At 50.9% G+C, this 26,687-nt stretch overlaps 1 protein-coding gene across 4 annotated transcripts; it reads left to right on the forward strand.

Moving 5' to 3' along the window:
- Window positions 1-3,133: 3,133 nt before the first annotated feature.
- On the forward strand, window positions 3,134-21,351 carry LOC136386879 (uncharacterized). 4 transcript variants are annotated; one of them, XM_066358015.1, is made up of 8 exons: window positions 3,134-3,301; window positions 3,835-3,921; window positions 8,696-8,869; window positions 10,731-10,828; window positions 11,058-11,115; window positions 11,378-11,475; window positions 12,097-12,255; window positions 21,232-21,351. In XM_066358015.1, the coding sequence occupies exons 1-8, from the start codon at window positions 3,240-3,242 to the stop codon at window positions 21,258-21,260; spliced, it is 765 nt and encodes a 254-aa protein (XP_066214112.1). In that variant the 5' UTR covers window positions 3,134-3,239; the 3' UTR covers window positions 21,261-21,351. The 4 variants fall into 4 exon arrangements, with proteins under 4 accessions (XP_066214112.1, XP_066214113.1, XP_066214111.1 ...); XM_066358016.1 differs by lacking the exon at window positions 21,232-21,351 and adding an exon at window positions 12,520-12,620 and having other exon boundaries at window positions 3,136-3,301; XM_066358014.1 differs by lacking the exon at window positions 21,232-21,351 and adding an exon at window positions 12,516-13,541 and having other exon boundaries at window positions 3,162-3,301; window positions 8,705-8,869.
- The last annotated feature ends 5,336 nt before the right edge of the window (window positions 21,352-26,687 follow it).

Genomic DNA, 26,687 nt, shown 5'->3' on the forward strand with positions numbered 1-26,687 from the left:
TGTAAAATTCACACTTTTAAAGCATACAACTCAGTGGTGTTTAGTATGTGCACAGACCTGTGCAACCATCATCACTATTTTTAGAATATTCTTATCGCTTGAAAGGTATCCCCTTGACCCCTGGTCGGCAAACTGCAGCTCGCGAACCACATGTGGCTCTTTGGCCCCTGGAGTGTGGCCTTTCCACAAAATACCACATGTGGGCGCTACCTCAATAAGGAATGTACCTACCTATATAGTTTAAGTTTAAAAAATTTGGCTGTCAAAAAAAATTTCAATTGTTGTACTGCTGATATTTGGCTCTGCTGACTGATGAGTTTGCCGACCATTGACCACTAGCAGAAACTACCCATTCTTTTTCCCTCTCAGTCCCAGGCAGCTACTAGTTTACTTTCTGTCTCTTTTAGATGTTTCTATCCTGGACATTTCATATAAAAGAAGCCATACAATATCTTCTTCTTCTTTTTCTTTCTTTTTAAAAGATTTTACTTACTGATTTTACAGAGAGGGGAGGCAGGGAAGTGAGAAGTATCAACTCATAATTGCTTCACTTTAGTTGTTCATTGCTTGCTTGTGGTATGTGCCTTGACTGGGCGAGCCTAGGGTTGTTTTTTTGTTTTGTTTTGTTTTGTTCTTACAGGGACAGAGAGAGGAATAGATAGGGACAGACAGACAGGAAGGAACGGAGAGAGATGAGAAGCATCAATCATCAGTTTTTCATTGTGACACCTTAGTTGTTCATTGATTGCTTTCTCATTGTGCCTTGACCACGGGCCTTCAGCAGACCGAGTAACCCCTTGCTCGAGCCAGCGACCTTGGGTCCAAGCTGGTGAGCTTTGCTCAAACCAAATGAGTCCATGCTCAAGCTGGCGACCTCGGGGTCTCGAACCTGGGTCCTCTGCATCCCAGTCTGATGCTCTATCCACTGGGCCATAGCCTGGTCAGGCAAGCCTAGGGTTTCAGCCAGTGACCTCAGCATTCCAGGTTGATGCTCTAATCATTGCACCTGCACAGGCCAGGCAATATATGCTTCTTCTTCTGTTTTTATTTATTTTTAAGAGTTTTTTATTTAGAAGTTAAATTTAACCTGACCCAGGCGGTGGTGCAGTTGATAGAGCATTGGACTGGGAGGCAGAGGACTCAGGTTTGAAACCCCAAGGTCGCCGGCTGGAGCGCAAGCTCATCTGGTTTGAGTGCAGGCTCACCACCTTGAGCGTGGGGTTGCTGGCTTGAGTGTGTGATCATAGACGTGACCCCATGGTTGCTGGCTTGAGCCCAAGGTCACTGGCTTGAGCAAGGGTCACTTGTTCTGCTGAAGCCCCTTGGTAAGGCACATTTGAGAAAGCAATCAATGAACAACTAAGGTGCTGCAACGAAGAATTGATGCTTCTCATATCTCTTCCTTCCTGTCCCTATCTGACCCTCTCTCTGTTTCTCTGTCACAAACAACAACAACAACAAATTAAATTTAATGGGATGACATTGATCAATAATGAGAGTACATAGGCTTTAGGTAAAATTTTCTATATCATTTGCACTGTTGATTGTACACTTCTTAATTTTATTTTCACTTAGCATAATTTTTCAAGGTTTCTGCTGACCTTTTAATTTTGATGAAAAGTTTTTCATTCTTAGAGGTTCTCTTTTTTTCAGGTAAGCATGGTCAATTTAAAACTATATTTATTTATTTATTTTAGAGAGAGAGAGGAAGGGGGAGAGGGGGAGAGAGAGAGAGAGAGAAAGAGAGAGAGAGAGAGAGAGAGAGAGAGAGAGAGAAACATCAATCTTTTCCCACATGTGCCCACACCGGGCACCAAACCCACAATCTTTGTATCTTGGAACAAGTCTCTACCCAACCGAGCTCTCCAGCTAGGGCCATGGTCAGTTTTTATAGTGTTTCTTCCTTTATATATCTTAAACCTGTAAAACAAATAGGTTTTAATAGTCTATATCTGATACCTCCAATTTAGAAAGTTAGTGGGGGGTTAAATATCACTTGTCACTGCTTCTGGAGGCTCATTTCCTTAGGATGTTTGCTAGTTTTTTAGTCTGAGCTAATATTTGAGTTCTGTGGACTCTGTGGGAGCCCCAGCCACGGAGTCAAGGTTGCTTGTCCACCTGGTTCTTTGCCCTCACTCCTTCCGAACAGCAGGAGAACGGTGAGGGATACGGGTTTTGGAGCCAAGTGCTTATAGGCTCTACCATCAGCTGTGTCCCTGGTCACATGTCATTGTGTGACCTTGTGCAGAGAACTCAACCTCTTCCCTGCTGTGGTTTCCTCATCTACAGCACGGGACTGATGACAATATCAGGAATGTTGTGAGGCTGTGTAGTGAGATCACGTCTATCAAGGGTTTGGAACACACAGTACGGGCCTCAATGAATGCTATCATTCACACATCTCACAACGACCTATCAGTGATCATCATTTGTCTAATGTAAGATTTGGGGTGGAGGGGGCAGAAACCCTCTTCTCATCTTGTGGTCCCAGCCCTAGGGCAGCGCTAGGCCAACAGTGGGTACCCCATAAATATTTGCAGGACAAATGAGGGCAGGACAAAAGGAACGACCACACATTTGCACCAGGGCTGCGGTTTATTCAGCGCCCAACAAAGACACATACCAGGCACAGGGGACGGGAAAAGCTTGGCGGTGGGAGTGGGGGAGGCGAGAGACAAAGCTGCGACAGCAGCCCCCGCGACCGGCAGAGGGCCTTCATGTCCTCTTGCCTAAGGTTTGGGACTTGCCCTTCAGGTGTGGGTGTGGTAGGAGACGGCAGTCCCCTGGGGCTGCTGCTGCTAGTCGGGGCGTCAGGGTGCTCAGGGCAGAGCAGCCCCGAACAGTCGGAACCTTGGATGGGACTGGGGAGGGGAAGTGACCCAGGGCTCTGAGTCTGTGAACAAGGACCTGCACCATCACCTTTGTTTGCTCCTTCCCTCCCCCTCTGCGTCTGTGTGAGCTTCACTTCCTCAGTAAATGTTCTTGTGAAAAATTGCACGCGGATTTCAGCCAGCAGGGTGGGAAGGGATCCTGCCCATGCCCGGGTAGGGGGAGGTGGAGACGGTGGGGGGGGGGGCCGGGACGGCACAGGAGAGCGACCAGGCTAGGACCACAGAGCCACGGAGGTCCCCTGTGCGCGTCCTCCGCCACCTCCTCCCCACCCCTCTGCGGCTTCTGCGGCTTCTGCGGCTGCATGCCCAGAAAGACGAGACTGCGCCCGTGTTCCAGTCCGCAGGGAGATGGAAGGACACAGCTCCCCATGCCGCCTCCCAGAGCATCGGAGGGCGGACACCCTTGAGATGTAAGTGAAGCCCCTAAGACCTGGCTTGCGCTCCACGCTCGGTCCCGTGGTGAGCGCTGATGCGAGGGAGGGAGAGGCGAAGCAGAGGGCTCTGCGCAGGGTTCCCGGCACCGCAGCCCAGGGTGCGGGGTGGAGACGTGGTGTGAGCCCTGTTAGATTCAGGGAGTGCTGCTGTGGCTGCCAGAAGTAACTATTAAAAGAGCAGGAACAGGGAGTGCTGATAGGGCCCCTGTGAGGCGGCGAACAAAGAAGTTTATGTTTGAAATTCGCCACTAAGCTAAAACCGGCCCCTGTTGCTATGCTGCGTGGGACCTCCCCAGCCAATAGCTAAACTGCCACATCTGCTTCTGTATGATGCTTGCTCACTTAGGATATATAAGGACCTGGCTGTAAGCGCCAGGCGCGGCTTCCGTTTGTAACTGCTTGTGAGCACGGTGTCTCCGGACATCTTGGGAGTTCGCCGCTGCGCGGGTTAAACTGGCCAATAAAGTAACATCTAAACTCCTGAAAGTCTCCGGCGTTTGTTCTCGTAGCCGGTGGATGCAACATTTTGGGGGCTCACCCGGGATTCTCCCTCGGCGGAGTTTTGGGTCGGAGACCGGAAGGACAGCTCGAGCTGAGTAAGTATTCACGGAGGATCCTCATTTGGTTTGGCTTTTGGGCTCCGGAGCACACAATCCTGAGGTAGGAGGTGGGACGCTGCCGGTTACCTACCCAGGGCTTTCAGAAGCGGGACGCCGCTCTCTGAAATTTGGATATTTGGATTTGTTAACTTTGGAGTGACCGGTCACATTAGGAATCCGTTTTGCGCTGCGCTGCGTTTTGTCTGAGCTCAAATGACTGAGTTGAGTGTGAGAGAGACAAGTGTGTTCCTTGTGTTAACAGTGTGTGTTGCCTGTATCCTACCCTTTCTCATTATTCCTGAGTCATCTAGGATGGGACAACAGGAGTCTGTGCAGGGATTCCCGCTAGAGTGCCTGTTGAAGAATTTTTCTGATTTCCAGAAGAGGGCTCAGGGGTACGGAGGTCCGCAGCTGAGTCCAGGTTTCCTCCGGACCTTGAGCCAGCTAGAATGGCCTGCATTTAATGTGGGATGGCCCACAGAGGGCACTTTTGACCTTCCAAACTTTATTTTCTGTCAGAGCCACGGTCTATAGGGCTCCCCACCTAGACCAATACCTGTATATGGATGTGTGGGTAGATGCAGCCACTTTACCTCCTCCTCCGGGAGGCACGGCCATTTTGCCTCTCTGGGAGGCACCGCTGGCACCAGATGCTGGCCCACGGGCACCTCCTCACCTCATCTATGTGCCTTTTCCACTAGTGATTTATACTATTGGAAACATGAGAATCCCCCATTTTCCGAGAAACCTCAGGGACTAATATGTCTCCTTGAGACCATTTTTAGGACCCATCAGCCCACATGGGATGATTTTCAGCAGATTTTACAAACCCTCTTTACTTCTGAAGAAAGGGACAGAATAATGAGAGAGGCTGCTAAGGCGATATTAGGAGAAGAAAGGGAAACTCGGGAGGGAAGAAGGGAAATAGAAGTTGTTCTCCCGTCTCAACCTCCTACCTGGGACCCTAATACCACTGGGGGAAGGGACGCTCTCCTCCAGTATCGCCGGGCTCTGTTGAGGGGGCTCAAGGCAGCAGCTAGAAAGCCAACCAACTTCAGTAAGGTTAGTGAAGTCATCCAGGGAAGAGAGGAATCCCCAGCATTCTTTCTAGAGAGACTCATAGAGGCTTATAGAGTATATACCCCTCTAGATCCTGAGGCAGAAGAGAACTGGAGACTAGTCAATATAGCCTTTGTGACTCAGGCCGCTTCAGACATTAGGAAAAAGCTTCAGAAGATTGAGGGGTTCGAGGGAGAGAATAGAAGCAAGCTATTAGAGATAGCCCAGAAGGTGTATGTCAATAGGGGTGATCCGGAGGTTGGCAGGGCGAAGGAAGTTGCCAAAATTCTGATTGCTGCCCAGAAACCTCCTCCCAAAGGGAAAGGGGGATAGCAAAAGGGCCAGGGACGGCGAATAGCAAAAGACCAATCGCCTATTGTAAGGAGAAAGGGCAAGAGAGGAAAAGAGAAAGGAAAGAGAGTGTCCAAGGTTGAAGGCTGACAGCCATGGGCCAAGACAGGGCCCAGAGGTCTTGCTCCAAACCTTAGACTGACGGGGCCAGGGCTCCATTCCCGCCAGCTCCCAGGAGCCCATGGTCACCTTAACAGTCGAAGGAAAACCAATAGACTTCCTAGTCGACATGGGAGCCACCTACTCAGTCCTAAAGAAACCACAGGGCCAGATGCGGAAGACAACTACTAAGATCATAGGGGCAACGGGCAAAGCAGAAGCCTACCCATGGGCCACCGCAGGAATTACTGACTTAGGTCGAGGCACCATCACCCACTCTTTCCTAGTCATTCCAGACTGCCCTTACCCACTGCTTGGAAGGAACTTATTGCAGAAACTTCAGGCCACCATAACCTTCCGACGGGAGGAAAGCCCTATGGGGAACAAAGAGGCAGAGGTCAGCATGGAAGTAACTGTCCCACTGTCTGAAGAACACTTACTTGCCACCGTCCTAGAAGGTAAGGAGGCCGAGGAAGGGGGTTCCAAGATGCCCTGCGTGCCTGAAATTTGGTACCTGAAATTTGGGCGGAAACCAAGCCCCTAGGTTTGGCCGCACACCAACTGCCTGTCCTGGTGCAACTGCTTAGCACTGCTAGACCAGTTAGGATCAGGCAGTACCCGGTCCCAACCTGAGCTAGACAGGGAATCACCTGGCACTTGCAACGCCTGCTGGAGGCAGGCATACTTCGAAGGTGCCAATCAGCCTGGAACACCCCACTGCTTCCCGTCCAAATCTGGCGAGCCAAGACTATCGTCCGGTCCAGGACTTGCGGGAGGTGAATGCATAGGTAGAGACTATTCATCCCACAGTGCCCAATCCATATACCTTACTGAGCTCACTGCCCCCAACCCATACCTATTATTCTGTCCTGGATTTGAAGGATGCTTTCTTTTGTATTCCCTTGGCACCTTTTCCTTTGAATAGAATGACCCAGATAATGACTGGTTGGGCAGTTCACTTGGACCAGACTACCACAAGGGTTTAAGAATTCCCCCACCATTTTTAATGAAGCCCTCAGCAAAGATCTACAGGCTTTCCGCTCCTCCCATCCATCGATCGTACTGCTCCAGTATGTGGATGACATCCTCATAGCTGCCAAGGACGAAGGAGAGTGTGAAGAGGCCACCTCCGACCTGCTTCAAGATCTGGGGCGAATAGGGTATCGAGTCTCCGCCAAGAAGGCCCAGATTGTGACGCAAACTGTAAGTTATTTGGGGAATAACTTACAGGGAGGGGAAAGGACATTGTTCAGCCAGCAAATTCAGACGGTCTTGCAGATCCCCGAGCCTACTAACAAGAGACAGGTATGAGAATTCCTGGGTGCAGTAGGATACTGCCGACTGTGGATATTAGGCTTTGCAGAACTAGCTAAACCCCTGCATGAACTAACCAGGGGTAAGGAAGAGGAGTTCACTTGGTCAGATAAGAAGAAGCAAGTGTTCTAAGCGCTGAAAGAGGCCCTGGTGGCTGCCCCAGCTTTGGCCCTGCCAGATCTGGCCAAACACTTTCAGCTATTTATAGCAGAAAACGGAGGGGTAGCTCTAGGGGTACTGAGCCAGGAACTTGGGCCTTGGAAGAGGCCTGTGGCCTATCTGTCCAAGAAGCTTGAACCTGTAGCCTCGGGATGGCCAACATGTGTGAGGGCACTTGCTGCCACCTCCATACTAGTCAAGGAGGCTAATAAATTAACTTTAAGGCAGGACATCAAAGTCATTAAGGAACACTACGTAGAGCAAGTGCTGCGAGCACCTCCTGACAGGTGGCTATCTCATGCGCGGCTAATGCAGTGTCAGGCTCAGCTGCTGAACCCTCCATCTGTTCAGTTCCTCAAAACGGCTGCCCTGAACCCAGCGACTCCACTTTCGTCCACAGTTGCAAACAACTCCTTGACACAGTGACTGGCTCCCCGCCCGGACTTAAGGGATCAAGCATATGGGAAGGCAGACCTGACCCTCTTTACAGACGGGAGCAATTTTATTAAGGATAGACAGCGACATGCAGGGGCAGCAGTGGCCACGGAAAATAAGGTCCTGTGGCAGAAAGCACTGCCCGCAGGAACACCTGCACAAAGGGCAGAGCTAATAGGACTAACCCGAGCCTTACAGATAGCAGAGGGAAAAGTTGCCAACATCTATGCTGACAGCCGGTATGCATTCAGCACTACCCATGTCCACGGAGCCATATACAAGGAGAGACGCTTACTGACAGCAGGGGGGAAAGACATTAAAAATCGCAATGAAATTCTTGCCCTCCTAAACGCCACTTGGCTACCTACCAAAGTTGCCATCATTCACTGCAAAGGACACCAGAGAGGGGACTCGCCTATTGTAAAGAGTAACAACCTAGCAGACTCACCTGCAAGAGAGGCAGCCACTAGGCCACAAGAAAGCCTTCTGCCATTGCTGCCTAAGCCAACGCTACCTCCGGATTCTAGATATTCCCCAGAAGAAGAGCAGGAAGGGATGCAGTTGAAAGGGAAGAAAAAATTAGCAGGGATAGATAGAGCTTCCTGACTCCCGGCTCTATTTACCCCAGGGAATAGTAAGAGAAATAGTAGGAGATATTCATACTAGTACGCAGCTAGGACAAAACAAGCTAGAACAACTTATCAGGAAGTATTATGTAGGGCCCAACATCAGGGATATTGTCCACTCCATTGTCTCGAGGTGCAGCATCTGTGCCAGAGTAAATGCGCAGAATAAGAAGCTACCCCCCCTTTGTGAGGTGTCGGGGGAAAGCTCCTGGAGAGTTATGGGAAGTAGATATCACAGAGATGACCCCTGGGAAGTTAGGTTATAAGTATCTATTATTATTAGACACCTTCTCAGGATGGGTAGAAGCATTCCCCACGCAAGGAGAGGCTGCTTCCACAGTCTGCAAAGTCTTATTAAGGGAAATCATACCTAGATACGGCATTCCCCTAGCCCTACGATCAGACAATGGACCTGCATTTATCTCTAAGATATCTCAAGAACTAGCTACTAAGCTAGGTATCAATTGGAAATTGCATTGCATTTATAGGCCCCAAAGTTCAGGACAGGTAGAAAGGATGAACAGGACTCTAAAAGAGACTATAATTAAGCTGAGAGGGGAGACGGGCGAAAACTGGGTTGAGCTCCTCCCTTTCGCCCTTTTAGAACCAGATGTACCCCCTATCTCAATAAATAGACCCCTTATGAAATCTTATTTGGGCAACCTGTGGCCCTTGTACCTCGATTGACCAGAGGGGAACTAGAGATTTCTAATCATAATTTCCTTAAGTCCTTGCAGGCCCTGCAACACATCAGAAGCGAGGTGCAGGCCCTCCAGAGATCAGCCCAATCGAATGCAAAACACAGGTCCCGAATACCGGAGCCACCGGAGCCTGGACAGTGGGTGTGGATTCTCAACCACAGACGGGGCAACCTTGAGCCGCGGTGGAACGGACCGTTCCAGGTAATCCTGAGTACACCCACAGCTATTAAGGTAGCTGAAAAGCCCTACTGGATCCACCTCTCCCACGTAAAGCCGGCCCAACCACCCGACGAAGGATCTCGGAGATGGCAAGTCAAGCGGACCCCTAGAGAGCCTCTAAAGCTCACCTTCTCCTCCACTTAGGACTGATGACTTTTTATTGTTTACCTAGCAAGGGACTAGAGTTGCAGGAATAGGTTTTAATCAGGTCAGCAGATGGCACAGTTATAGCACAGAATAACACCTGGGATAATAACCCCATAACTCTCCAAGCTGACTTATCAAAGTTCTTTGAAGACAAATTCTGTGATTCACCAGAAGCTTGGAGACATTCTGATTCAGCCAGGAGCTCTCTCACTGATGATTTGCCTAGCTCATACACCTTAGGTAATAGGTGTAACCCCAATGTAAAAAACTAGGGCTTTATGGTATACTCCACACTATGCTTGCCCCGAACCCCCTCCCGGACGGCGTCGCATATGTGGGTCTCACTCAGATTATTTTTGTAAAAAGTAGGGTTGTGAGACCCTAGTCAGTAAATTTCAATAGAGTCCACCTAAACCAGGTAATATACCTCGAGAAGCAAATAGACTCCCTAGCCGAGGTAGCCCTTCAGAATAGGAGAGGGCTAGACCTCCTCCTCCTTGAGCAAGGAGGACTGTGTGCTGCTTAAAGAAAAGAATATTGTTTTTACGCTAACCACTCTGGAGTAATTAAAGAGAATATCAAGATACTTGCAAACAGATTAAAGAATTAGAAGAAGACAGCTCTAGCTGGTATGCCTCTATGTTCAAGACTTCTCCTTGGTTAACTACCCTCATATCCGCAATTGCTGGACCCCTGCTATTATTATTATTGGCTCTTACCATTGGACCAATAATCCTTAATAAGCTCCTTGCGTTCGTAAAGGAGAAGATAGATGTACTAAAGTTTTGGGTTTTTTTTTTTTTTCATTTTATTTATTCATTTTAGAGAGGAGAGAGAGAGACAGAGAGGGAGAGAGAGAGGAGAGAGAGACAGAGAGAGAAGGTGGGGAGGAGCTGGAAGCATCAACTCCCATATGTGCCTTGACCAGGCAAGCCCAGGATTTTGAACTGGCGACCTCAATATTTCCAGGTCGACGCTTTATCCACTGCACCACCAGACGTCAGAGATGTACTAAAGTTACTAGTTCTGTCCCAACCTTACACCAGTCTCCCCACTGATGAAGAATCCAGGGTTTGATTTATGCCCAAAAGAGATGGGGGAATGTTAGATTCAGAAATGTGTGCCTGTGGGTGCCGGAGTGTATTAAAAGGGCAGAAACAAGGTCCTGGCCGGTTGGCTCAGCGGTAGAGCGTCGGCCTGGCGTGCGGGGGACCCGGGTTCGATTCCCGGCCAGGGCACATAGGAGAAGCGCCCATTTGCTTCTCCACCCCCCGCCTTCCTCTCTGTCTCTCTCTTCCCCTCCCGCAGCCAAGGCTCCATTGGAGTAAAGATGGCCCGGGCGCTGGGCATGGCTCCTTGGCCTCTGCCCCAGGCTCTAGAGTGGCTCTGGTCGCCTGCAGAGCGACGCCCCGGAGGGGCAGAGCATCGCGCCTGGTGGGCGTGCAGGGTGGATCCCGGTCGGGCGCATGCGGGAGTCTGTCTGACTGTCTCTCTTTGTTTGCAGCTTCAGAAAGAAAAAGAAAAGAAAAGAAAAGAAAAGAGAAAAAAAAAAAAAGAAATTCACCACTAAGCTAAAACCGGCCCCTGTTGCTATGCCGGCCCCTGTTGCTATGCCGGCCCCTGTTGCTATGCTGCGTGCGAACTCCCTAGCCAATAGCTAAACTGTCACATCTGGTTCTGTGTAATGCTTACTCAGGATATATAAGGACCTGGCGTTGCGGTCCGCAGGGAGACGGAAGGACACAACTCCCTGTGCTGCCTCCCGGAGCATCGGAGCGCGGACACCCTTGAGATGTAAGTGAGTCTCCTAAGCCCTGGCCTGCACTCCACGCTCGGATCCGCCCTGAGCGCTGACCCGAGGGAGGGAGAGGCGAATGCAGAGGGCTCCGCGCGGGGTTCCCAGCACCCCAGCCCAGGGGTGCGGGGTGGAGACGTGGTGTGAGCCCCTCCCTTCATCAGCAGGTACAGTTCCCTCGCTCCTTGCCCTTTCCTTTCCTTTCCCGACGCACCTACCGCTCCCCAGGGAGAAGACGCGCCACGACACCCTTCCCTCCTCATCCCACAGGTGTCGGGCGCGCGGGGTGGGTGCATCTTGGCCTGCCGCCATGCCGGGAGGACAGACCTGTTCTAGCTGGAAGGGAGGCTGTGATGGTGGGCACTCTGGGGGATGGTCTGGGGGTGGGCTTCTTCGAGCTTAGGGAGGACCCCTGCCGTGGATTCCCGGGAGGAGGTTGTATTTGGAGGCCAGAAAAGAAGAGGGTTCTTCGGCCCGGTCAGGACCTGTGTCTGCTGACCGAGGCTTCTCCCAGCCAGGCCTGAGCCCCAGACGACCCTTGTCCACAGCTCCCGCGCCTTCTCAAGGTCTGCCTGGAACATGCTGCCTGAGATCATGAAGGGCCTCGGTCTGGTGCTGCTGGCGGCTCTGCTGTGCTCTGAGCCTGGTGAGTCTTGCGGCAGCTCTCCCAGGGTGGGCCACGTCCCCACCCCTACTGGACTCCTGCGACCCCAGACACCCTCTCCCTGGCTGGTGCTGCTCCACCTCCAGCCACGTGGGTCCCTCCCTACTCCTGAGGGCACTGAGGGGCTTCCTCGCCTGTTCCTGCACGATGCCCCTGATTCAATGCAGGGGTTCTGTGCTCCATTAAGAGCCCCAGCAGGCCGCCTGTCATGTCCAGTTTGGTCCTTGGAAGCTTGGAACAAACGAACGAACTGTGCTTTGGGAGGGGTAGGGGGAGTGTGTGAGGAGGTCAGCGTGTGCAGGGGGGGCACCTTAGGTGTGAGGTAGCTGTGTGTGTGGGTATACTCGTGCATGGGGCCAGGGAGAGGGCCTCGGGGCATCCAGAGTCCCAGGTGTGGGATCCTCCCTGGAAACTACTGGGAAGTGACACAGGGTCTTCTCGGTGCCAGTCTGGCCTGGTCACTGCTGGCCACGGGGTGCCCAGCCTCCCCCAGCCCAATGGTTCTCCCAGCAGAGCCTGCAGCAAGCAGGTGGGGAGGATGCAGGGGCTGGCCTGGCCTGGCCTGCTGTTTCTCTAGTCATCCTGTGTCTCCGGTCTGTCTAGCTGATGGTTTGTGGTGCCAGTTCTGCACAGCGATCACCAACTTCAGCCACTGCACCGCAAGGGAGTGCCTGCCCACCGAAAAGGTGTGTGCTAGCGTCCGCATCACTGATCTCAAGCACAGCAGTATGCCAGTATCTGCGGCGCACTTATCCAGCAGCGGTAAGCCAGCACCTGAGCGCGGTAGGGAGTTTTGGGGGGTGGTCTCAACCTCTCTGGCTTGCTATGTGACAGCGAACAGCTGCCTGTCTGGCCCTGGGCCCTCCATGTCATTGGGGACAACGGGGGTGGGCTGGGAGCTTTAGCTCTGCTGTTCTGGGGTTCTGAACCAGGGCCTGGGCTGGATTCCGGGGCGGAGCGGGGCGCAAGGCAGAGAGGGCCTACCTGGGGCTCCAATTTCAGGCTCCCCTCCTCTTCTCCAGACAGGAAGGACTATTCCGTGAGTAAGATGTGTGCCTCATCCTGCAACTTCCTTAAGCGGCAGTTTTTCTCAGATTACCTGATGCTCTTCATTAATTTTGGGATCTTAAAAGTAGATGTGGAGTGCTGTGACAAAGATTTTTGCAACTGGGAGTCCTGAACCCTGGCTCGGGGGCTCCTGCTCAGCCTGGGGCCCATCCTCCTCCGGGCTGGGCCCTGAGGTCTTCTCCTTCCTGAAGGGCTTCTGACCTTGTCCCCGGGGCCTGTGGCTGCCCCTTCCTCAGCCTGACTTGGCTGGGGCTAGGGCAGACTTGGTCTGGCTCCATGGTCTGTGGTCCTCACCCCTCCCCGTCTCTCCACCACTTTCCAATTTCAGCCAGCAGGACAACTCCAGGACACAGGCATTGGCATCGGCGTCGCCGGGTGGGTGGGGCGAAGGCAAGGGCTGGGACCTCCAGGTCTTTAAGGGAAGCTGAGCGGAGCCGAGCCAGTCCCAACCCGGCAGCCTAGCTGTGAGGGCATCTTCTAGAGAAATACAGTCACTTCTGAGTCTAGAGACCTGGGTCTGAGCCTGGGTGTGGGTGTGTGTTGTGGGGGAGGGCTCCCGGCAGAGCTGGGGGTGAGGGGCTGAGGAAGAGCAGGCAGGCCTGGGGGCTCCGGACGCTGTGGGTGCTGGGCTGCCTGGGGGACCTCGGGCCTGGTGAGGCTTGGGAGCAATGGGGTGGGGTGGATTAGAGTTGAGATGAACAAGGTTACTGGGTGGGCCTGAGGGTGAGACCCTATAATCGTTTGTGTTCACTGCAGACACCAGCCACACACGGGCACACACAGACTCACACCAGCACACGCAAATGCAGTGGCGTGCGCACACACAGCCTGCTGTGCCCGCAGAGCGGGGCACCTTCGTCCACACCCACGCGGGTATTCACATGCTCACTACCGTAGGCGTGCACACACCCGGACTGGAGCTCTGCCTCTTAACCGGACATCCCCCTGCTCCATCCCTGAGGTGGGCACCACCATGGGCAGGGTCCTGAGGGCCAGCTTTCTGAGCAGGGGCTGTGGAGGATGGCACAGATGGGCTGAGGCACTTTGGGGTGGGAGGAGGCAGGGGAAAACCCCTGAAAGTAAGTCCTGGCCCTTCTTGCTCCAGCCGTGGATCTGGGGTCCCATCCCTGTGCCTGAGTCCAGCCCAACCTCCCTCACCCACTGTCTTTGTGGCTTGTCCTGTGGCCCAGGCTTACACACGGTGGCCACTCCAGGTTTACTCTGGGGCCTTTGTCCAGTTCTTCCTTGTCCCTGTGTGGCTGACCCGGGCTGTGATCACTTCCGGGTCCCGGGCTCCTTGGAAAAGACAATGGTTCCATTAAGAACTGGCCTTGACTCCTTCCCAGACTCTTCTGATGAGTCATGGAGAGGGATCTGGGGGTGCCGGGTAAGTGAGCAGGAGAGGAGAGCAGGGTCACTGGAGACTGGTGTCAGCCCTGCTGGTGGAAACGGCCGAGACACGTGGCTGAAGGTGGTCTGCCCTTTGTTTGAAGTCTGTCCTGCTGCTCTGTGATGTACCCCGTCCCGCCCCTATGTGAACTTCAGTAAAGTGTGCTACCCACGGCTTGTGTCTGGTACTTTGGGACCCTAGGGTGGCGCTACTACTACAGTGGTGACGTAAGGCAAGTGGTGACCTGGGACACATGAGGAGAAGCTGGAGGGTTTGAGGATGCTGGAAGCTGGCACCTGTGATGGGGGGCAGGGAGCCAGGAGGTCCTGGGAAGATACCAACTGGCCACCCCCTGGGATGGGGTTCAGACCAACTTTGATGCCAGTCTTTGCATGCTGAATTTACTATTTGAGGAAGGTATTTAAAACAAAACCAAAAAAAAAAAAAAAAAAAAGAGGGAAGCTCTCCTAGCTCTTTTAAGAATGAAATAGGATTAGAAGTGAACAGGGCTTGGGGTAGGGGTGGGGGTGCAGCACAGCGTACAGAGCCCAGACGCCGTATCTCAGCTCCCACTTTCAAGCTGTTGGGTTTGTGGCTCCAGCTCTCAAAGCATTGGAGTGTTGTTCTCATCCTTCCAATTGTGGTTTAGGGTTGCACTCCACAGCCTGGGGGAGATGTTTGGTCCAGGGGGCATGTGGCTGTGCCGACAGATCGTGTGCCACCTGACTCTCAGGAGTCCATCAAGGACTTCTTTCCGGGTCAGCACATCTAGATGGACCTTTGGATTTGGGTGTCTGCTGAGTATTTCCACGAATGGATGAACTGGAAATTATTTAACTGCCTGTACCTGGGGGCACAGGGGTCTGCTCTCAGCAACACTGCCGTGACCATCCTCGTCCTCACATCCTTACGGACTCACATGATCATTTCTACTGGGTCGATTTCAAGTGGGCGGCTGAGCCAGAAAGGATATCTACCTAAAAACAAAACAGACAACTCTAAGGAGGCTGTGTCGAGTCCCAGCCCCGCCTATCTCTCCCACCCTCACTAGCGGCGGATGTTATTCAATTCTAGGGATGTTTGCCAGTCTGGGAGACAAAAACTAGAATCTTGTTGAATTGCCATTTTAAAAATGATTAGTGAGATTGACCCGTCACATATTTGCCCGCCATTGTGTTTCCTCTGTAACAGCCGGATCACATCCTCAACTCATCCTTCTGTTCTGGCGTTTGTCTTTTCTATTGATTGGTAGACCATTCTGTGTATTAGGAACAGTCTTTCCCATGGTGTATGTTCTGCAAATATTTCCATGTGACTTTATTTTGGTGTCTTCACTGTGTATGTATGTATATGTTTATATGCATATTCTCAGGTTCCACGTGGTCAAATCTAATTGTTCTTTTGTGGTTTCTGGGTTTCAAATCTTAGAAGAAACACCTCTGCCTTTATTTTATGGAAAACAGTCCTGTATATTTTCTTGTAACATTGTTACAAATGTGGTGACTACGTTCAGATATCCTATCCCCCTGGAATTTTATTACGTGGCAGAAGGCAAGGACTTCTTCCGAAGAAATGGCCAATTTTTCTCAATGCCATTTATTGAGTAAGTAGTCCTTCCCCCATTGATTTAAAGTGCCATCTTGACAATAGAATGGGTCGCCTTGCATGTCTCTGACCCGCAACTAGTCGAAATCCCACCAGACACTTTGCCCCGGGCCCTGCCATGCCGGATTGTTTCTGGCTGATTCACAGCACGTCCAACAACTGGTAGGCAGCTGCCCCTCCTGGCTTTTCTTTTCAGAAGATTGTTGTCCCACCTGACAGTTTATTCCTACAGACGAATCTTTGAATCCATCGGTCCAGTACCAGAGTCATGCTCTGGGGATTTTGATTGGAACTTCACTCATTTGGGTATGAGATTGAGACAGGGTGATGCCCTCTCTGTTTTACGTCTCCCTCTTAGGGACCCGATGCAGCTCATCGTTTATGGAGCCTCCTAACAATCTCTCTCTGGACAGTATCGTTTCCTTTGTGCACACCTTGGGTCTTCGTTGATATGCTTATTGCCGACCGTTTATTCTTTGTGGTGTCATAAGTGGGACTCCTCCTTTCCTCTAAATCGAATTTGTCATCTTTGTGTGGTGAGCTGATGTGTTTTATTTTCTTTGTGGTGATGTTTCCAGCCCTCCCCTGCCCTCCCCCCAGGTCCCATTTAAGTGGATTGACTAGGGAGGGATTGAGGGGTGGACAAGGCCGACAACTGATGGAGCCTTCGATTGCTGGAGACAACCTACCGTGCCACCACAGGCGTCTCTGATACAAATGCCGAGGCAGAAAGAGCGAGTCTTTAGAGAAGTCCTTCTAAGCACCTCAAGACGCAGTGGAAGGCAGGGAGGGACTTATCTCAAACCTGGAAGTGATTCCCTGGGCTGAGAAGGGAAGGGTTTGGCAGGAGGGGAGGCGAGGTGGTCCTGAGGAGCAAGACTTCAGCATGCTAATGGGCCAGGGTGGTTCTCACAGGTGAGCCACAGACAGCCTCAGTCTTCCACACTGTGGTGTGGCCCCTCATTTTGACACCACTCTGGAGAAACAGAGACAAGTTCTACATCGACCAAGACGTTGGGTCTCTGCCATCCTGTTAGAAGAGGCTAGAGCAGGGGTCGGGAACCTATGGATCACGAGCCAGATGTGGCTCTTTTGAGGGCTGCATCTGGCTCGCAGACCAATCTTTAATAAAAAATAATAATAACGTTAAAAATATAAAATATTCTCATGTATTACAATCCATTCATTTCCTACCGCTCATGTTCATGGTTGCGGGTGGCTGGAGCCAATCACAGCTGTCCTCCGGGACAACACCAAATTTTTATTGGATAATGTATAACGTACACAGGTTGTTGTATGGCTCTCATGGAATGACATTTTAAAATATGTGGCGTTCATGGCTCTCTCAGCCAAAAAGGTTCCCGACCCCTGGGCTAGAGAGAAAAATTGTTATAGAGAGAATGAAGTCACCTTGTTCACCTGGGAGTGGGAGCTGTGCTCACATGCTCAAGTGCATCAGCTGAGTCCCCTGCATCAGCTGGCAGGGGTTTTCCTAAGGGACTCTGTTGGGGGCACTGAAGGAGCCGGGCGGGCAGGCTGGGCTCTGCCCTTTGCCCCTTGCCCCTCCAAAGCTCTTGTTGTTGGCATCTTGTGAGGTGCCATGGTTTGAGGTCTTGACCCAAGGAGGTATTGAGGGGAGGGCTGGTGTATGTGAGGGGACATGGCTGGGAAGGAGAGTTAAGACTAGCTAATCAAGTCGTTCTTGGTGAATGTTCCCAGAGCACCATGCAGGAATCACCATGGTTACCATGCCTTCAGATCCTTGGAGTTGTCTCAGAAAACCCTTGGCTCAGGCCCAGCATTCTATTTCTAATAGCAGTTGCAACAAATGAGCCACACTGTTACAAAAGAGTGTGCAAGAATGCCAGCAACACGGAACTGAGTGTCCAAGTTCTGGTCCCCATACACAGAGGGCTCTTTCTATTTGTGATAGAAAGAGCTCAGCTTCATAGAAGATAATGCTCTCTATCATCTCTCATCCATCTGTCATCTACCTATTCTATCTATCTATCTATCTATCTATCTATCTATCTATCTATCTATCTATCCTCAATCATCTACCCATCTATCTATCATCTATCTATCTATCTATCTATCTATCTATCTATCTATCTATCTATCTATCATCTATCTATCTATCTATCTATCTATCTATCTATCATCCCCTGGAAGAAGGGAGCATGTTTTGATGTGGAGGAGGGGAATGGGTCTTAGGGAGGAGTAGGGACCACAAGTATGAGGACAAGTCACCCTGTGGTGGGCTCAGGACAGTGATGTCTGAGATCCAGTCATCGTGATGCTTGTATAAGTTTCCTGGGGCTGCTGTTGAAAATGACCACAGCCCTGGCTGGGTTGCACAGTGGATAAAGCATCAACCTGGGCACCAGAGGTCGTGGGTTCCACCCTTGGTCAGGGCACATATGTGAAAGAACCAAGGAGTGTACAACTAAATGGAACAACTAAGTGCAGCAACAAGTTGATGCTTCTCTCGCTCCCTTCGCCACCTCTGTTTCTCTCTCTCTCTCAAATGAATGAAAAAAATTTTTTAAAAAAGAAGAAAATGACCACAAATGAAGTGGCGTGAAACAACATGTGTTGTTCGGCTCCTTACAAATTCTCAGACTTTGTGTTTTTGATGACCTTAACATTTTTTAGTAGTCCTGGTTAGGTAGTTAATACAATGTCCCTCATTTGGGATTTGTTTGCTGCAACAGGTGGGTAAGTCCATCTCATTTATGTGGACACGGGGGCCACCTTCTCTGTTTTGCCATCACACGCAGGAACTCTAGTTCCCTCACAGGTCTCGGTTATGGGAATGGATGGGACCCCTTCCTTTCCCCTTTTTACGCCACTCCTGAGATGCAGTTTTGCCTCAGACTTGCCTCCTTACAGGATCCCTGGCAGTCAGAACCACTGGACTCCATTCATTTCCAGCGACCACTGTTTCACCTTCTGTCTCTGACTCTGGCTACTCAAGGGGCCTTACACAAGTGGAGTCGCGCAGGATCACCCTTTCAGGGATGGGCTTATTTCACTGAGGGTCTCCTTGAGGCTCATCCATGCTGTAGCAGGTGTCAGAATTTCCCCCCTGCTTAAGGCCCAATAATATGTCGTGGTATGGGTGGACCTCATTGTCTACTCATCCATCCGTTGATGGGCACTGTGGTTGCTTCCACCCGCTGGCTGTTATGAACACGGGTTTGTGACATCTCTTCAAGTCCCTGCTCTGGTCCTTTTGGGCGTGGACCCAGAAGTGGACTTGCTGGATCGCAGGGCAAGTCCATTTTTAGGTTTTGGACCTGGTCCTTTCCTTCTGCACATAAACCCAGGTGAGTCTCTCGCATTAAAATAACAACAACAACAACAATAATAATAATAATAATAAAAACAAACTCTTGAAAAGCCCCCTCTTTCTTTAATTTTCTAACCAAACTCCCTCCCCATCTTTCTTGTGGCAACATCTCCCGTGCCAGGCGGAGCTTATTCCCCGGTGCTCCATCTTCTCTGCCACCCCAGTCCATGAGTAGAAATGCAGGGCTTTCCATGCGGGAAGGCAGGTCAGAGCACCCAGAGGCTGGCCGGGGCTCCACATCCTCCCCACCCACTAACCCACCCGCCACCATCGCCTACCCCACTGAGGGGTGGTGCCCCCCCCCAAGCTGTCAGGAGCACCAGCTTCTGCGCAAGAAGGGCATGTCACGCGTGTCCTTTACTTTATCGCATTAGATATCAATCTCCCTGACTGACGTTAAAATAACTCAAACCGACTATGCTGGGATTCTATGCAGCCATGGAGAGGAAGGAAGAAGTTCATGTCCTGAGCCAGAAAAATATTACGTGGATGAAGCCAGGGCCGGGGCGTGCACACACGTGCTGCTTTCTATTGTATGTGAAAAGGGAGGAAATGGGCTCCGTGTTCCGTTCTGGAGACTGCGCTCTGTGCACCACTCAGGGCTGCAGCCTAAGGCCTCCTGGCTACCCACCAGGCCCCTTCTCCAGAGCTGGCAGGATATTTGGGTTGTCCCTAGACACTCCGGGCCACACTCGCCCCTGCTGTCTTGTGACAGGCAGCATGGGCGGGCTGCCGGGGAGCTGGCCACTGGGCAGCACCTTGCAAGTTCCAACCCAGGGCTGAGGTCTTGGCCTTGGTCCAAAGGCTGCAGCCCTGTGGCTGGTGAGGCTCAGGGCCAGACTCAACCTCTGGCCCCTACAAGTCCTGTCCCTTGAGCTAGACAGACCCTTCCGCTGACACCCAAAGGCCTGTTCTCCTCTTCTCCTGCTCGGCCTGGTCCTCCTGTGCCTCATGGCCTGACCCTCAGCTTGTGGGTCCCCACACTGAGCTGGGGAGAACTGCGGACCTCCTCTGTCTCCAAGCAGGCTGGAACTGCCTGGGGGCAGCCTTCCTTGACCGTGTCTGTGTCCCCACTGGCCACTGGGTCTGGCCCCAGTGGAACTTGTGGGTGCGGGAGAGAATGCAGCTTCAGGGTGACCACACCCAGGGCGTCAGGGCATCAAGGCAGAAAACAGAGGTGCGGAGCTGGACTAACACAAGGCACGTGCGGAGGGGCGGGCAGTGGCTGCTTGGTGGGTGAAAGCATGTCTGAAGTTCTAGGGTGTTAGAGCTGGTGGACGTCACATGTGGGATCATGCCAGCCCCCCCCCCTTTTTTTTAATTTTTTTATTTTTATTTTTATTTTTTTTTTGTATTTTTCTGAAGCTGAAAACGGGGAGAGACAGTCAGACAGACTCCCGCTTGCGCCCGACCGGGATCCACCCGGCACGCCCACCACGGCGACTCTCCGCCCATCAGGGGGCGATGCTCTGCCCCTCAGGGGCGTCGCTCTGTGGCGACCAGAGCCCCTCTAGCGCCTGGGGCAGAGGCCAAGGAGCCATCCCCAGCGCCCGGGCCATCCTAGCTCCAATGGAGCCTCTCTGCTGGAGGGGAAGAGAGAGACAGAGAGGAGGGAGAGGGGGAGGGGTGGAGAAGCAGATGGGCGCTTCTCCTGTGTGCCCTGGCCGGGAATCGAACCCGGGACCCCTGCACGCCACGTCGACGCTCTACCACTGAGCCAACCGGCCAGGGCCAGCCCCCCTTTTGTGGAGAGAGACTCAGTGTCCAGGAGAGATGTACCCAGCTCTGAGCTGCCCTTCACCCAGATGCCCAGGCTAGTGTTGATTTTTTTCTCCAGTTTTTCAATTAAAAAGAAAGAGACAATTTTAGAGAAAAATTAAGAGGAAGATACAGATATTGCCTATATACCCCCTCCATGAAGAACTCATTCCTGATTGACATCCCTGCGGGAGTGGAAGCTTTGTTACAACTGATGAGCCCACACTGACACGTTGTGACTACCCCAAGCCCACAGTGTACATCAGGGGCACTCATGGTGGTGTAAATAGTACGGGTTTGGAAAAATGTGCAATGCCACTTGTGCATTATCCCAGTAGCATGCAGAGTGTTTTCGCTGCCCTAAAAATCCTCTGCTCACCTGTCCATCCCCCCCAACCGCTGGCCACTGCTGCTTCTGGAGTGTTGCCGTATCCGGGAAGGTCGTGTAATTGGAATCATATAGTATGTTTCCTCTTCAGACTGGCTTCTCCACTTAGTAACAGGCATTTAAGTTTCCTCCAAGCCACACGGCTTGATAGCTCTCTCTCTTTCTCTTTTTCTACAGCACTGAATCATATTCCATTGTCTGGATAGACCTCAGCTTATGTTTCTCCCTCACCTGCTGAAGGACATCTTGGTTGTTTCCAGTGTTGACGATTACGAATAAAACTGCTCTGAACATCCGTGTGCAGGTTGCTGTGTGGGCATCAGCTTTTCATCTCCTTTGGGTAAACGCCAGCACTGAAGTTGTCTCCCAAATGTCCATCCTCCTCCTCCTTTTGGTGACCCACCCCTGGGATGTCGGCTTTGGGAAGGGGGAGGTCTGAGACCATGGCTGGCACCTCCCTATCTGACCTACAGGTTTAACGGGCTCCTAACACTCCCGGGGCCAGTGGTGTGCAGAGCCCTATGGTGAGGGCTTCCAGGATCTTTGGGAGTGCCTTCCATCATGGACAGAGAAGCCTAACTCTGCCACCTGAGTTCTGGGCAGCCAGGAGCCAGGTGGCAGCTCCTTAAGAAGCTAGGTTTGGGGTGAAGTTGATAGGACTGAAAACAGAGAAGAGAAATGGAAAGAAACGGGTCCTTGATGCCAGTACTGAGTAGCTGAACCAAACTCACCCCAAGTCCAATCTCCCAGGACCTCCAGTTCCTTCAATCAAGGGGCCCACTGTAAGGTGCAAAGAGCCAGCTTCCAGCTTCCATCACGCTCTCTATCATAAATGTTTTCTATTTCACTAATTGCTGCAATTACCTTTATTTCCTTCCTTCTTTCTTTAGATTCATACTTCTCTCTCTAACTTCGTGTGATGGATGCGTAGCTAAGGAACTTTCAGCCACCTCTTCTAATATTTGCATTTAAAGATGGCATCTCCCTGCAGAACGGAATTTCTTGTGGTGAAGTGACCTTCTTTATCTCAGTAATAATTTTTGCCCCCAAGCATACACTTGGCTTTCTTTCCAGGAGGACCTGTCATCCTTTTGCATGTAATACAATTGCTGATAAAATTGTTAAAATCTTTGTTATGTGCTGCCATTGTTTGCTCTAAGGAGACACCCTTCCTGCCCACTACCTTAAACCCCCAAAATGCAGAGGGTCGGTAGATGCCTTGCAGCCCTCCCACAGGCTGTGGCCGGCTTATTTCTTCCTGTAGTCTAGCAGTCTCTTTATGCCCTCTTCTCACATGTTCCGTTTTTGGGTGACAGCCTGGACCGTATGAGGAGATGCCCGTCCACCAGCACTGACCGCGACCCTGCCTGCCCCTCCCTGGTATGCCCGTTATCATGAAGAAGGTTCCTCTGCTCCCAGCAGACACCAGTCTGTTCTTCCTCACCTTTCTTCCCCAGAATTTTCTACCTTGGGCGACTTCTGCTCCCTGGCATCACACACGCTTCTCTGCAGCGCCCTGCAGGCCGGCCAACGTCTGGGGCTCCTCCCACCCATGTCCCACTTCCCGTCCCAGAGGTTGCAACAAGTCATAAACTTGGTGCCTTGAAGCGACAAAAAAGCTCTCTGGGAGAGCCCTTCCTGCCCTTCATGGTGCAGGAGACTGTCCTCGGCTGCGGCCACACATCTCCAGTCTCGTCTGCACATGCCGCGCCCTGTGTCTGAGCCACAGGGCTGCCTGTCTTTTCTCTTATAAGGACACTGGGTAGCTTCATCTCCACATCCTTACCTTAATGATTAAGGCTTAATCCATTCACCTTAATCCTTACCTTAACCCTTTTCTCAAATAAGGTCACAACCACAGGTCTGGGGAGTAGGGTACGAACATCTCTTTTGGGGCCACCATTCAGCCCAGAACACATCCTGTCCCCCTACTATCCTGGGGGCCCCTGGAGGTCAGGGGTGTTCTCCATCTCAGAGGGCAGCAGCCCCTCGGGAAATGCACTGTGGGAATAAGGGGGTGTTGCTGTTGACCCTTGGCTGGCCCTCTCAGTATGCCAGGCAGTCGGTCTTTTGGGAAACAACCCTCCTTATAACACGGTCAGCAGCTGCGTCCACAATCTTGAAGGCATAGAGGGATTCCGACAGTGTCACCACAAAAATACTAGGTAGGGAGCTCAACTGTCCATCTCTCCATGACCCCAACCTAGCCCTTTTCCCCACCAGGGCCTGATTCAGAGGGCTGTGCACAAGATCAGACATGGGCCATGGCTATAGGGTCGCCCAGGGGCACTTGCCAGGATCACCTAACAGGACAAGATCCATCTGCCCCCTCGCCAGGATCTGGGCATATGGGCAAGGTCAGGCTGGGAAGAGGGAGGTCAAAGGCCAGGAGCTGTTCAGACAGAAGGGGCCAGGGCCACACAGTCACTTGTTCTGCTCTTATCCCCTTAAAGAGAGCCCTTTCTCTTCTTAATCATGAAGGATTGTTATTCTTGTTTGCAAAATCCTGATAGGATGAAACTGACCCATAAACATTGGGAAGAAGGCAGAGTAGCTTGGAAACGGGATTGGAATCTCTGTTTCCCTGGCAACCAAGCCTCGCGTAGGAGAGCTCAGGTCTCTGCTCCATGGGGAGCAGGCCCAGAGCTGCGTTTCCCAGGGCCTGGCTTCACCGTCTTAAACATGATTCTTTGGATATCTGTCCTCTGCTTCCACTGCCCCAATCATTCTCAGCCAGGCCCCATACACCTGTCTTGATTTTTGCTGAATAACAAATTACCCCCAAATTTAAATGCTTAAAACAGCAGCACTTATTGCCTCACGTGTCTTGAACAAAGTAAAGAGAACTTGGGAATGGTTTCAAGGTCAGAGATCAGTGATGTCTGCAGAAATGGGAATAAGAAGTGTTGTGGCCACAGACAGACATCACACACACACACACACACACACACACACACACACACACACACACACTTATTTTAAAGAATTGGCTCACATAGATAAGATACAAAGGTTGTCAAACGGAAAATCTGCAGGGTAGGTCAGCACGTAGGAGAGTCAAGAGGAGCCAATAATTCAGTTCAAGTTTAAAGGTCATTTGCTGGCAGCATTCCCTCTTGCTCAGGGGACGTCAGTCTTTTGGTCTTTTGTTCTATTCAGGCCTTCAACTGATTGGCTGAAGCCCACCAGCACCATGGAGGTCAATCTGCTTCACTCAAAGTCCACTGACGTAAATGTTGATCTCCGTTCTTGTCTTTCAAGCACTTTAAAGATACTATTTCACCATCTTTTGGCTTTCACTGTTGCTGTGAGATTCTGCTCTCAGCCCCGCTGCTATTCCTTTAGTTGATCTCCCTTCCTTTCTGGCTGATTTAAACTTTTTTAAAAAAAATCTCTCCCTGGTGATTTGCAGTTTCATTATTTTGCACCTAAGTGTGAATTTTCTTTTTGTTTATTTTATCGAGCATACGTTGTGCTGCTCTGTAAATACTTATCTTTCATCAGTTCTGGAATATTCTCAGGCAAAATCTCTTCAAATATTAACTCTCTGTCCTTTGGGGCTTTATCCAGACTTATATTAGCTTTTGGCACACTCTCTTTTGTGTTTTAACTTCTTTTTTCTTTTTCTTTTTTTAAGTGAGAAGAGGGGAGATAGAGAGACAGACTCTTGCATGTGCCCCAACTGGGGTCCACTGGGCAACCCCGTCTGGGGCTCATGCTTGAATCAACGGAGCTATTCTCAGTGTCTTGAGAGGGAGAGAAGGAAAGATGGAGGGGAAGAGAAGCAGATGGTCACTTCTCATGTGTGCCCTGAATGGGGATTGAACCTGGAAATCTGCAGGCCAGGCTGACCCTCTATCCACTGAGCTAACTGGCCAGGGCTTTTAACTTTTTTTTCCCTCTTTTTATCTCTTTATCCCTTGTGCTGCATTTTTTTAAGAGGGGAAGAGAGATAGAGAAACATCATTTGTTGTTTCTCTTAGCTGTGCACACCATTGATTGCTTCTCATATGTGCCATGACAGGGCTGGTGATCTCAGGGTTGAACCAGCACCCTTGGGAGTGAGCTGGCACCTTTGGGATTGAACTGGCACTCCAGGATTGAGCCAGTGACCCCGGAATTGAACTGGTGAACTTGGCATTCTGGGATGACACTATACCCACTGCACCACCAGCCACGGTCCTCGTGCTACATTATTGATAATGTCTTTAATATTCTCGTTCACAAATTCCTTCTTCAGCTGTATCTAATTTGATGCCTAACACATTTGCTAAGTTTTTTTTACAGCTGCTTTATTAAAGTATAATCCATGTACTGTAAAATTCACACTTTTAAAGCATACAACTCAGTGGTGTTTAGTATGTGCACAGACCTGTGCAACCATCATCACTATTTTTAGAATATTCTTATCGCTTGAAAGGTATCCCCTTGACCCCTGGTCGGCAAACTGCAGCTCGCGAACCACATGTGGCTCTTTGGCCCCTGGAGTGTGGCCTTTCCACAAAATACCACATGTGGGCGCTACCTCAATAAGGAATGTACCTACCTATATAGTTTAAGTTTAAAAAATTTGGCTGTCAAAAAAAATTTCAATTGTTGTACTGCTGATATTTGGCTCTGCTGACTGATGAGTTTGCCGACCATTGACCACTAGCAGAAACTACCCATTCTTTTTCCCTCTCAGTCCCAGGCAGCTACTAGTTTACTTTCTGTCTCTTTTAGATGTTTCTATCCTGGACATTTCATATAAAAGAAGCCATACAATATCTTCTTCTTCTTTTTCTTTCTTTTTAAAAGATTTTACTTACTGATTTTACAGAGAGGGGAGGCAGGGAAGTGAGAAGTATCAACTCATAATTGCTTCACTTTAGTTGTTCATTGCTTGCTTGTGGTATGTGCCTTGACTGGGCGAGCCTAGGGTTGTTTTTTTGTTTTGTTTTGTTTTGTTCTTACAGGGACAGAGAGAGGAATAGATAGGGACAGACAGACAGGAAGGAACGGAGAGAGATGAGAAGCATCAATCATCAGTTTTTCATTGTGACACCTTAGTTGTTCATTGATTGCTTTCTCATTGTGCCTTGACCACGGGCCTTCAGCAGACCGAGTAACCCCTTGCTCGAGCCAGCGACCTTGGGTCCAAGCTGGTGAGCTTTGCTCAAACCAAATGAGTCCATGCTCAAGCTGGCGACCTCGGGGTCTCGAACCTGGGTCCTCTGCATCCCAGTCTGATGCTCTATCCACTGGGCCATAGCCTGGTCAGGCAAGCCTAGGGTTTCAGCCAGTGACCTCAGCATTCCAGGTTGATGCTCTAATCATCGCACCTGCACAGGCCAGGCAATATATGCTTCTTCTTCTGTTTTTATTTATTTTTAAGAGTTTTTTATTTAGAAGTTAAATTTAACCTGACCCAGGCGGTGGTGCAGTTGATAGAGCATTGGACTGGGAGGCAGAGGACTCAGGTTTGAAACCCCAAGGTCGCCGGCTGGAGCGCAAGCTCATCTGGTTTGAGTGCAGGCTCACCACCTTGAGCGTGGGGTTGCTGGCTTGAGTGTGTGATCATAGACGTGACCCCATGGTTGCTGGCTTGAGCCCAAGGTCACTGGCTTGAGCAAGGGTCACTTGTTCTGCTGAAG

This window comes from Saccopteryx leptura, unplaced genomic scaffold (genome assembly GCF_036850995.1).
Source record: "Saccopteryx leptura isolate mSacLep1 unplaced genomic scaffold, mSacLep1_pri_phased_curated manual_scaffold_18, whole genome shotgun sequence".
In the NCBI taxonomy this organism is placed as follows: domain Eukaryota; kingdom Metazoa; phylum Chordata; class Mammalia; order Chiroptera; family Emballonuridae; genus Saccopteryx; species Saccopteryx leptura.